This window comes from Oncorhynchus masou, chromosome 1, assembly GCF_036934945.1.
Source record: "Oncorhynchus masou masou isolate Uvic2021 chromosome 1, UVic_Omas_1.1, whole genome shotgun sequence".
Classification (NCBI taxonomy): Eukaryota; Metazoa; Chordata; class Actinopteri; order Salmoniformes; family Salmonidae; genus Oncorhynchus; species Oncorhynchus masou.
In genome coordinates this window covers 52,211,013-52,223,204 of record NC_088212.1, presented here as the reverse complement: position 1 = coordinate 52,223,204, position 12,192 = coordinate 52,211,013, and the positions used below count along the sequence as shown (strand labels likewise).

Here is a 12,192-nt window from a genome sequence, read left to right as displayed (position 1 = left end):
GCATACAGTCACACATCTTACATAATGGTGGCCCCAGCGGGAATCAAACCCATGATTATTGGCGTTTCAAGTGCTATGCTCTACCGACTGAGCCAAACAGAGCATGTGTGCTTGTGTGTGTGTGTGTGTGTGTGTGTGTGTGTGTGTGTGTGTGTGTGTGTGTGTGTGTGTGTGTGTGTGTGTGTGCGTGTGTGTGTGCGTGGATGATTTTGTCCCTAATCCCCTGTGCTGTGTGTTAGTTGTCCTGAGGAGGAGGAAGAGAGAAGTGTTGAGACTGAGGTCAGACGGAACACTGAGCTGAGAGTTCAGAATATCTACAAACTCCAAGGTAAGACATCAGTCATCCCTACACATTCATCATGGACTTAACCATTCCCATTTTAGACACTTTGTAGCATTTTCCCCCCCAAAAAATGTCTGTGAGCCAGGAGAAACTGTAGTCCATTGTTTGGTTTTCTTATAAATAGCCATTACAAACTTCAGCTGACTTTATTACCATAGATTACATTTTCTCCTGGCCAATAGACCAATTTCAGGTTGAGGAACCATCCAATATTATGTTGCAATTTTCAGGACTTCCCTTTAAACTGAGTGTAATCCATGATCTATATTGTTCTTTCAGACACCCTGGCAAGTCACGACCAGCGTATCTGCAGTGGTCTGGAGGAGAAGCTACAGCTGTATGCCGAGCTGACAGAGTTAACTCTTCATACACCAGAGCCCCTGCCACAGCACCACCTACTGGTCCAACCAGACCCTGATGCTCAAATGCCACCGCAGACCACTGCACTACTCACAGCTGCACTCACAGAGGGTGAGAACCACACACACAGGCACACTACGCACAGCTGCATCCTCTCCTTTTATATTAGAGAGTATATTGAGAGATATCTCTTCTCTCTTTCCTCACTCGCTCTCTTGTTCCCTCTCGCGCTCTCTTTGTATGTAGCGGAGAAGCTGATGTCTACCTTGCAGGCCAGTGAGGCCCACACTGAGCCCAGCCACAGCCCCCCTGTCAGAGTCCCAGAGTACTGCAGCTACAACAGCCATTGCAGGATCCAGGAGTCACCCGCTGAGTGTGAGTCAATGCACTAACCCTAATAACCCCCTAACTCTAACCCTAACCACGACCCCCAACGACTATGAAATTACCCAGGAATCGCCTACAGAGAGTGAGTATGAGACACACAACCACACAGTAAAGGAGTAGTTTACCCCAAAATAGAAAGAATGTCAAATGTGTTCGATTCTACTATAATCATGAACATTTTCTTTAAATGGACTGTTTTTGGTGTCCTCTTACTGTAGTGGACTATCCGAGCACGCTCAGTGTGTGCTCGGCTTCTCTGGTGTCGGATGGCGAGTGGGCAGGGCCAGACACCATCTTGTGGCACTCTATAACCGAGCTGAGGAGAAGAGACACCAATGGAGCACCAATGAAGGTGTGTGTGTGTGTGTGTGTGTGTGTGTGTGTGTGTGTGTGTGTGTGTGTGTGTGTGTGTGTGTGTGTGTGTGTGTGTGTGTGTGTGTGTGTGTGTGTGTGTGTGTGTGTGGCAAAAGAGTGCCAACAGATTTCATAGTTTTGTCTGTCCTCTTGTAATGGCATATTTTATCCTGCAGGTGGCAGAGAGTGTCCTGAGCCTGACCCAGCTGCTCTACAGTCTGCAGGTGAGAAACGTCACACACTCTTTAACCTGTGTGCCCAAACAACCACCAGGCAGTAGCATCCCTTAGCCTGGAAGGCTACTTATAGCCATCCCCAAATTACTTAAACCTATTTTGATAAATTCAGATCCGCCTACACCAAAGGGTCTGTTTGTAAATACCATGCATTGGTGTGTGCAGGCAGCTGTGACCATCCAGGACAGCTGGTATGAGGTTCAAAAGCTCCTCCTACTGGAGCTAGAGCACCCGCTCCCGCACACGCCCTCCTGTCTCCATGGCAATGTGGCCCAGGAGCAGGAGAAACAGCGGAGTACTGAGAAGAAAAAGGAGGAGGTAGAGAGGATGAGTGTGGAAAGGAGGAGAGAGGAGGTGGAGGGGATTCAGAAGCTACAGGGGAGGCTGAGACAGGACCAGCAGCGCTGGGAGAGAGAGTGCCTGGCCAGGGAGAGACAACAGGTAAGCACTCACAATACATAATCTTGTCATAACACTGACTTTAGAATTACATAGGGTGACATCGTACTGTCAAAGCACAATCTGATAGGAGATTTAGGTCAAAGAGAACACTACGTAAGCCCCTCATACCAGTCAAAAGTTTGAACACACCTTCTCAATCCAGGGTTTTTCTTTATTTTTACTATTTTCTACATTGTAGAATAATAGTGAAGACATCAAAATTATGAAATAACACATATGGAACGATGTAGTAAACAAAAAAGTGTTAAACAAATATTTGAGACTCTTCAAAGTAGCCAACCTTTGTCTTGATGATAGATTTGCACACTCTTGGCCTTCTCTCAACCAACTTCATGAGGTAGTCACCTGGAATGCATTTCAATTAACAGGTGTGCCTAGTTGAAAGGTAATTTGTAGAATTTCTGTGCTTCTTAATGCGTTTGAGCCAATCAGTTGTGTTGTGACAAGTTAGGGGTGGTATGGAGAAGATAGCCCTATTTGGTAAAATACCAAGTCCATATTATGGCAAGAACAGCTCAAATAAGCAAAAATAATCGACAGTCCATCATTACTTTAAGACAGGTCAGTCAATGCAGGAAATTTGAAGAATTTTTAAAGTTTCTTCAAGTGCAGTCACAAAAACCATCAAGCGCTATGATGAAACTGGCTCCCATGAGGGCCGCCACAGGAAAGGAAACCCAGAGTTACCTCTAATGGTATTGTCAAATTATTATTTACATTTTTGGAAAGCAATAACAGGGTGGAACCAGTTGAAGATCCTCAGAAGAGGAAGGGGAGGACCATCCTCTTCAGTGAATTTCAGAAAAATATCAATTGTAAAACATTTAAAAAGTTGTCCTTAGATATAACTATACTGAATATATTTACGTCACCAAACAATTGATTAAAACACACTATTTTGCAAAGAAGGTCTACAGTAGCCTCAAACAGCACACTGTAGAGTAGCACAATTATCTAGCTGGAGGACAGATGAGTAGGTGAATGGATGATCTCTGCATTTGTTGTTTCCACTGCGAAGCATGGAGGAGGACGTGTGATGGTGTAGGGATGCTTTGCTGGTGACACTGGGATTTATTTAGAACTCAAGGCACACTTAACCAGCATGGCTACCACAGCATTCTGCAGCGTTACGACTTCCCATCTGCTTTGTACTTGGGACTACTCTATTTGTTTTTCAACAAAACAATGACCCAACACACCTCCAGTCTGTGTAAGAGCTATTTGTCCAAGAATGAGAATGATGGAGTGCAGCATCAGATGACATGACCACCACAATCACCCAACCTCAAACCCAATTGAGATGGTTTGGGATGAGTTGAACCGCAGAGTGAAAGAAAGGCAGCCACCAATTGCGCAGCATATGTGGGAAATCCTTCAAAACTGTTGGAAAAGCATTCCAGGGGAAGCTGATTGAGAGAATGCCAAGAGTGTGCAAAGCTGTAATCAAGGCTAAGGGTGGCTACTTTGAAGAATCTCAAATATATTTAGATTTGTTTAACACTTTTTTGGTTGCTACATCGTTCCATATGTGTTTTTTCATAGTTTTGATGTCTTCACTATTATTCTACAATGTCGAACATAGTCAAAATAAAGAAAAGCCCTTGAATGAGTGGGTGTGTCCAAACTTTTGACTGGTACTGTAAGAATGACATAGGGTGACATAAGAGTGCCAAAGCACATTATGTTCATTTTAAGCCTTTATTAAAACCTCTTAGAGCTCCTCCCCTACTTTGAGCAATTTCCGCCTGAAGACATACCCAAATCTAACAGCCTGTAGCTCGGGTACAGAACCAAGGATATGCATATTATTGGTACCATTTGAAAGAAAACACTCTGGAGTTTGTGTAAATGTGAATTGAATGTAGGAGAATATAAGACAATAGATCTGGTGTAGATAAAACAATGGAAAAAAACATACAATTTTTATTTTTGTATCATCTTTAAAATGAACAAGATAAAACAAACATTCAGATAGGATGATGGGGACAATTTCAGTGAAAAATATAAGAGGGCAAGAGTACTTGTGCAAGGTTTCAGAATGATAGCTTCCAAAATGAGTGTGCTACATGACATTTATCATGAAGTCACCCAGGTGTCCCTCACAAGTAGCCCAAATGTACCCAAGTGGCCAAATTGGTGAAATTGGTCCTCTATCATCCTCTATCAAATCAAATCAATTTATATAGCCACAGCCTAAAACCCCAAACAGTAAGCAATGCAGGTGTAGAAGCACAGTGGCTCGGTAAAACTCCCTAGAAAGGCAAAAACCTAGGAAGAAACCTAGAGAGGAACCAGGCTATGAGGGGTGGCCAGTCCTCTTCTGGCTGTGCCGGGTGGAGATCACAGTGGTTGTAGAGGGTGCAACAGGACAGCACCTCGAGTAAAAATTAACAGTTTAGCGTTCCATAGCCGCAGGCATAACAGTTGAAACCAGAATAGCAGCAAGGCCAGGTGGACTGGGGACAGCAAGGAGTCATCATGCCAGGTAGTCCTGACCTATGGTCCTAGGGCTCGAGTCCTCCGAGAGAGAGAGAGAGAGAGAGAGAGAGAATTAGAGAGCGCATACTTAAATTCACATTTCATGACATTACATGTTTATATATTGCTTCTAAAATTAAAAAAAAAATCACAAATAATATTTTATATTATTAATTTCAAACAAGGGCATTAGCATGATTTAGAACTTACCAGTCCAAAACGATGTCCTCTCCCGTTCAAAAAATATTCCTCCACAATCGCTAAATGAATCATCCTACAACAATCTCTGTCTCACTTTCCCAATCAATTTATTCTAAAATTGTGTGTACATCTGTATATCTAGACTTAGATTTAGCTTTCCCTGACTTAGTCGCCAAACTGATTGATATATAAACAGCTGAATCTGCGCGTTTACCAAACAATGCAGTGCGTAATATGTGTTTCTCCTTCCGGTATGAAACTTCAATAGCTAATGACTCTCTTTACGCTGGAGCTTACTACATGGGTTGGTCTTGCAACACATAAACTAGACCTATTGCCATTTAACTCAGCTCATTGGCTATCTACCCAGCTGGATTTCAAGACGATCAGTGGTCATTGGGTTAAAAAACAGTCAATCAACGAAACAGGGGGCAAATCATTGGTGCACAATGATATCAGGAATTGTTGTCTTCAAATCGGTTTCTTTCAGTCAATACGTCCCGCGAAATGGCCCATCAGGTTTGATTGTGTTACAAACAAACCAGTTGACTGCAGTGAAACCAAACATGACCGAAAAAGTCACGTTCTGTGTGAGTTATTTACCTGGAATGTGTCGTTGAAAATGGAATGAGACGGAATTCACGACACAAGCGGTTCACAAAATGTTTTGTGTTAGGCTATAAAAACGGATTTTATCAAACAAAAGATCATTCACTGTGTAACAACAAACAGACGAAGATCGTCAAAGGTAAATTTATTTTAATGCAGTTTGTGATTATGTTACGCCTGTGCTGGTTAAAATTGTTGTTTTTTATGGGGCTCTATGCTCAGATAATCGCATTGTATTCTTTCGCAGTAAATCCTTTTTTAAGGATTCGCAAGATTCTAGGCTTTGTATACATGTGAGACACTTGTATTTTCATGAATGTTTACTATGACTATTCATGTAGCGATCACCGTATGTTGTGGAATTTCAGCCCGCTTGCAGGTTCCGTGTGCAGAGAGGTTTTAACTTGCTATCATCCCATCTCTCTGATGCCAATACTATTCTTCTGCATATAGGGGGAGAAGGTGAGTCTGTTGAAGCAGCGCGAGCGACAGTGCCACCTGGAGGCTGAGAGCCTGCGCCGCGAGCGGGAAGAGCTGGAGCAGCAGCTGTTGGAGTACCAGCAGAACCTAGAGAGGCTGAGGGAGGGTCAGAGGAGCATGGAGAGGGACAGGGACAGGGTGGAAGCCGAGCACAGGCTGCTCCAGAGCTGGAGACACAACCGCCAGAGCTCCCTGCCTATTATGATATCGCTGGACCTGGAACAGGTGGGTGGTAACCTTCCCAAGGCTAATTGGTGCAAATAAGCCTGGAAGAACAATGACTCAAATTTGGCCTATGTGGGAGTACATTTTTTTAAATAATAATAATATCTGAACATGCAAGTCATGGCTCTGATTCAGAAAACGTGTGTGTGACACTAAAAGCATTCCCCTAAATTTGAGATGCTAAACAGTAGTTCGCTGACTTAATGTAGATGCCTTGCTGGCTATACATCGAAATCTGTGTGGTCAATGTGTGTCAATCTTGGGGGAGAAAACAAATGCTCCTAATAAAAATGACAGAATGGCCTCAAACAGCTGAAATCTCCTTGTTGCATCATTACTAATTTGTAGCTTCTGGTATAATCAATGGCTATGGATCAGGACTTTTTCTATTGGACTGGGACTTTTTTCCATTCTTTCTTTGGGTTAACGAAGGTCAGGGTTGACACATTGATCTACCAGACCTTCCGAGCATTGGGTGGAAGTGTCTGGTGAACAAGATTAGGTGGGTGGGGAAGGTACAAGGAGGGAAAGGGGAGGTGGGGGTTGAGACATAGAAAAGGAAGGAGTGAGTGAATAAGTGTGACAGAGAAAAATATGAACGAATGTGAAGGTTGGTAGGATTGTGTGTGTCTGTGTTTGTGAGTGTGCTCTGCTGAGATTTGCAACTACTTTCTTCTCCCCACCCTCTCCCCCTCCTCTCCCCTCAGGTGTCCAACCACAGTCGGTCAGGCAGCCTGGACGGCAACGAGGCTGCTCTTCTTCATTCCCTCCAACAGAATCGTCTCCACCACAACCAGCACCAGCACCAGAGCCTCCACTCTGGCCTGAGAAAGAGCCAGGACAGCCCACTCCATAGCCCCAACCTGAGCCTCAGGCCCAGCCTCTATAACAGCCTCAACACTCTGCGCAGCCAGGCCCACAGTAAACCAGCCACAGAATTACTGACACACCAACACTATGCTCACCCCCAGCACAGTCACCTCCAGTCAGGAAGCTCCCCAAACAACCCCTTTAGGAGCAGGTTCACCACAGGACATGAGAGGCCCAACAACAACAGTGAGTATGATGCTGTCATAGACAGCAAATCTTTGTGGTTCTCAGAGGATTTTAAGCCAGGGGTTCTCAAAGTGGGGTCTGTGGGTACTGCAGATATATTTTTATTTATTGTTATAATTTATTATATGAACATTACTAACAACATATTAAATTAATTCTGGCCAAGGGACACGTGGAATACGTTTAAAGAATGTTATACAATGTAATATTATTAATCTATAATTGATGTTCTTAATTTTGGGAGGCTCACAGCGATATTGGTGGATCCGTAGTACTCCACCAATTATGCATTCCCCCCCAAGAAAAAAAAACAACCCATAAATGCACTGTAATTTAAGCTTTAAAACAACATAGACATATTTCTTACAAATATCAAGAGGTTGATGCAGGTGCAAGGGGTTGATTTGGGATTGGCCGATAACGTTCCTTGTTTTCTTCTGTTAGATTTCAGCCCTCCACAGGACAGGCTGACCCTGGGGTTGTTGGGTTCATTGGGGTCAGGGGTCACAGGCCTGGGTCTGTACGAGGAGAACTTCCCCACCTCGGCATCCATCACTCCTCTCCTCACCCCACAGGCCTACTTCTCTTTGAATGGAAAGAACAGTGAGGATGCGGGAGAGGAGAACATTGTGTACCTCTGAGGAATGACAAGACTGATGGAATGATGGGAGAGAAGTGTGCAGTTCCAACTGCCTTATGTACATCTATCAATGTACCCCCTCTCTGCCTTTGTGTGTGTGTGTGCATGTAAATGTTTTTTTACCAAAAAAATGGGTTTGAGATTCGTCCGGAAGCGACGAAACAAAAAAGCATTACATTTTTACCTGTATTGTACTGTATTGTTTGCATTTTAATGTAGGCCTTTAGGGAAGATATGCCATTTGAATGTTTATACTGAAACATTTAAGTTCATAGCTTGTTTGATAAGATTAGTACAGATTTTCTCAGGGGACACCACTTTGGGCCTTGACCCCAACTTTAGGAACCACTGTACTAACCTCCCTCTCTGCTTGCTCCCTCTTCCATCTGCTTCCGCCTTGCAGCCTGCCTTAGCCTCACATCACTGTCTGTATCAGTAGCTTACTCTATAAAGCAAAGTTACAACTTTGTGGGGTTTTTTCTCCTGCTGAGGTAGGCTCCATTTAACGTTAGCTTCTTACTTCATCCTTCCAGCTGGCTAAGTAAAACTAGCCAGAGCCCTTCAACTTACTGCAATAAGTCTCTGCCAGCAGATGGCCACCGGACTGACATATCTATAAGCGACTATTTACCAGTTGTGCACTCATTCTCTGATAATCGTTTTTTGTTTGGGGGATGTCTGTAGACGCGGCTGGAGTGCGGGACAGTTAAATTGCCTTTAGTCTGACATCTCGCAAACACTGTCAACATTGTCTCTAGACTAGTTTCCTATTGAGCCGATTGCAAGCTGGGGTAGTTAATTTCACGTCGCTCTCGGCCTGTGCAGCGAAAGGGCAGAGTTAACCGTTTGAGAGAGTGGAGAATGAGCTGCTAAAAAGGCAAATCCAGGCGTACATAATGGACAAACCACTGTTCATGAATCCACTCATTCGCAAAGATGCAGGCGTGATTGGAATTCAGTCAGATCAATGATATAAGCATTCTGAGCTTTGATCAACGCTGGAGCAATATTTAGATGTTGACCCTTAATAGAGCTTTATACACTGAGTATACCTGTAATAATGGAGCTGTGAGTCGGGAAGCAGATGCAGTTGAAACGTTTAATAAAAAAAAAAAACATTTCCATATGGCTACACTCCGGTACACAAGAATAATACCAACTGGTGAGTGAACATAGGAGAGTGACTTAAAGGGGAAGAAATTATGAATGAAGTCCAGGTGTGAATCATAATGATTAACAGGTGCAAGTAATGATGAGTGCCAGGTGTGCGTAATGATGAATCCCAGGACCGATGGTTAGTATTCCAGCGACGTCGTATGCCAGAGGGGAGGAGCAAGAGAAGATGTGACAATACCAAACATTAGGAACACCTTTCTAATATTGAGTTGCACCTCCTCTTTTGCCCTCAGAACAGCCTCAATTTCTTAGGTGCATGGACTCTACATGGTGTCGAAAGCATTCGACAGGGATGCTGACCCGTGTTGACTCCAATACTTTCAGTTGTGACAAGTTGGCTGGATATCCTTTGGGGGGTGGACCATTTTTGATACACACGGAAAACTGTTGAAAAACCAAGCAGCGTTGCAGTTATTGACACACTCAAACTGGTGCACCTGGGACCTACTATCCATACCCCGTTCGAAGGCATTTTAATCTTTTGTCTTGACCATTCACCCTCTGAATGGAATGCACACAATCCATGTTTAAATTGTATAGCTTTCACCTGGATTCACCTTTTTATTTATTATGTCATGGAAAGAGCAGGTGTTCTTATTGTTTTGTATACTTTTTCATTTTTTGGCCCTCATATTTAGCTACTGCCATGACTGAAAGTATGATCTTTAAGAAAATACAGGTGTATATTGCCCATTTTTGAGTTCCTGTATGTAATCAGAAATAAGTGCCTGTTCGTACACACTGTTAGAAGTAAACCTGCCTGGAAGAACCTTTTTGAGCGGAACCTTTCCAGTTCAGAGGTTGTTTGAGGAACCCCTCTTCGAGGAACCCCTGTGTAAAGGTTCAAACCGGAACCTTTTTGTGATGGGAGGGGTTCAATTCTGAATCAATTTAATAATATACGATAGGGCCTCTCGAGTGGCGCAGTGGTCTAAGGCACTGCATCACTACAGCCCAAGTTCGATCACGGGCTATATCCCAATCGGCCGTGATCAGGAGTTCCATAGAGCGGCCCAGCGTCGTCCGGGTTAGGGGAAAGTTTGGCTAGGGGGCTTTACTTGGCTCATTGCGCTCTAGATCCTCCTTGTGGCGGGCCGGGCACCTGCAGGCTGACCTCGATCATCAGGTGAACAGTGTTTCCTCCAACACACTGGCTTCCGGGTTAAGTGGGCGGGTGTTAAGAAGCGCGGTTTGGCGGTTCATGTTTCAGAGGTTGCATGATTTGACCTTCACCTCCCGAGCCTGTTGGGGAGTGGCAGCAATGAGACAAGATTGAAATTGGGGAGAAAAAGGGGGTATATATATATATATATATATATATTGTAGAGGTGGCAGCCTATTTGAAGATTTGAGGCGTGGTTTCAGATAGTTATTTTTGGGCACCCATTACATTAAATGTTATTCCTGTTAAACATGTTAAGTTTGTACACTGCAAATTTCAAATTTCCTTCAATATTTATGCATGTTACATATTCTAATATAATATTAATAAGAATTTCATCATAATAATATAAACATAGCTGATTACATATAGTAATAAATTGTAACTATTCCAACTTTGGGAATTGCGTAGGCTCTCGAGGAACTCCTAAATCTCTGTACACCTCAATGAAGCTACAAAACTGTCAGTGTTCAACTTTAACATTTGATGACAATAGGTATGAACAGAAATTACATTTAAAAAATATATAAATCGTATAGCCACGCCCTTACTAAGCCACGCCTCCACTACATGGTTCCTCCAGGAACCTGTTGTTACATTGCAACGTTAAAGGTTCCTCCAAGGATCTTTCAACTAACCAAAGGTGCAAATATTGACTAGCAAATATTGACTAGCAATGATTCCTTGAGGAACTCCAGGTGATCCTTGAGGATCTCCGGGATTCCTCGAGTCGCCATTAATTCTAGGAGTGCAGTATGTGTTCTATGTAAGTAACCCTCTCTTTAGTGGATACTCAAACCAATTTTCCTTTGTGCCCAAAAGCTCCTTAAAACTATAGGTATTTTAATTTGGTGCCAATTTGTGTTATTGTGCTTTCCTTGTCAAAACTAGTTGCACTTTTATGATGGTCTTAATTTCCCTCGTTGAAATACAGGATTGCAGGGCACTCCCATAAGAGGTTAGGACACACTCTCATAAGTGTTAAAGGTGTAGTTTGTTCAAAAACTATATTTTAGTATTTTGTTCACTAATCAGCTGTTAAAAAAGTCAGCAGTTAAGTTTTCAAGATAAAGCACTTTCAGTGCACAGCAAAAAGATGTAACAAAACAATTAACTGACGGCATGCACATTTTGGGGGGAGTTTTTGGGATCTCTTTGAGTTTTTATCTACTAGGGGCAAGGGGAAGATGTGGGGGGGTGCTGTGATCTTGTTGTTGTTGCATGCGCTATAGATGGCTATATCGGTCCGCTAATACAGGACTAGTAAAGGCCAAGTGCACTACTTTTGTGGAAATGTTTATTAATATTTTTATTTTTATCCTGATTTTTTGCAGGGTGCTGCAGCACCCTCAGCACCCATACTCTGCTATGTGCCAAATGTCCATTGTCAAGGTGTAGTGTGTTTAATAGAGCTTGCTTATTACTCTAAAGAGAAAATACAGATTACATGTTGGTTTGTTTGTTATTTATTGTGACGTATTCATGCACTGTCAGAGTGGTTGGGTTAAATGCGGAAGACACGTCGTATAATGTTATGTTTTTGTTGATGTTGTGTAATATGGATGTTTTCCCCCTTAAGTTGTAATATATGTATAATTGAAAGAAACCTGTGCCTTGTTTCCATATTAACCATATACCATAAAATGCATAACCAGCAATTGTATAGTATTTTTATTTTGCGTGAATAGTTCACAGTTTTACATAGGCTCTACCTCATGGTAACTAGTCATGTTGTCTTGTTCCCATTCGTGCCAGGATACTATCAATATAATAGCTTATGCAATTACTCAGTAATAATACATTTTCAACATCATGACGTCCTCCCCACATCATTTACTGACCTTAGATCAGTTTCCAGGGGCAACTTCATGCTACTCACACCATCAACAGGCTGCCATTGGACAGATTTCGTCCTGAAGGCTGCTTTACCACAGTGCCCTCTAGTGTCCCCCCCCCCATCTCATACTCAAACAATCATAATATTGCTCAATACTGAGCCCGTCAGCTGACAATGACAGTGCCC

At 42.9% G+C, this 12,192-nt stretch overlaps 1 protein-coding gene across 1 annotated transcript in view; it reads left to right on the top strand.

The window, feature by feature from the left end:
- The window catches only part of LOC135546339 (rho guanine nucleotide exchange factor 28-like), a 55,048-nt gene extending 43,228 nt beyond the window's left edge, over positions 1 to 11,820 (top strand). The window contains exons 20-28 of the mRNA XM_064974686.1: positions 240 to 328; positions 623 to 814; positions 950 to 1,078; positions 1,309 to 1,442; positions 1,621 to 1,668; positions 1,846 to 2,121; positions 5,884 to 6,135; positions 6,843 to 7,191; positions 7,636 to 11,820. Of these exons, the coding sequence (XP_064830758.1) occupies positions 240 to 328; positions 623 to 814; positions 950 to 1,078; positions 1,309 to 1,442; positions 1,621 to 1,668; positions 1,846 to 2,121; positions 5,884 to 6,135; positions 6,843 to 7,191; positions 7,636 to 7,832 (1,666 nt within the window). The 3' untranslated portion in view covers positions 7,833 to 11,820. The remainder of the gene's footprint in view (positions 1 to 239; positions 329 to 622; positions 815 to 949; positions 1,079 to 1,308; positions 1,443 to 1,620; positions 1,669 to 1,845; positions 2,122 to 5,883; positions 6,136 to 6,842; positions 7,192 to 7,635) is intronic.
- The last annotated feature ends 372 nt before the right edge of the window (positions 11,821 to 12,192 follow it).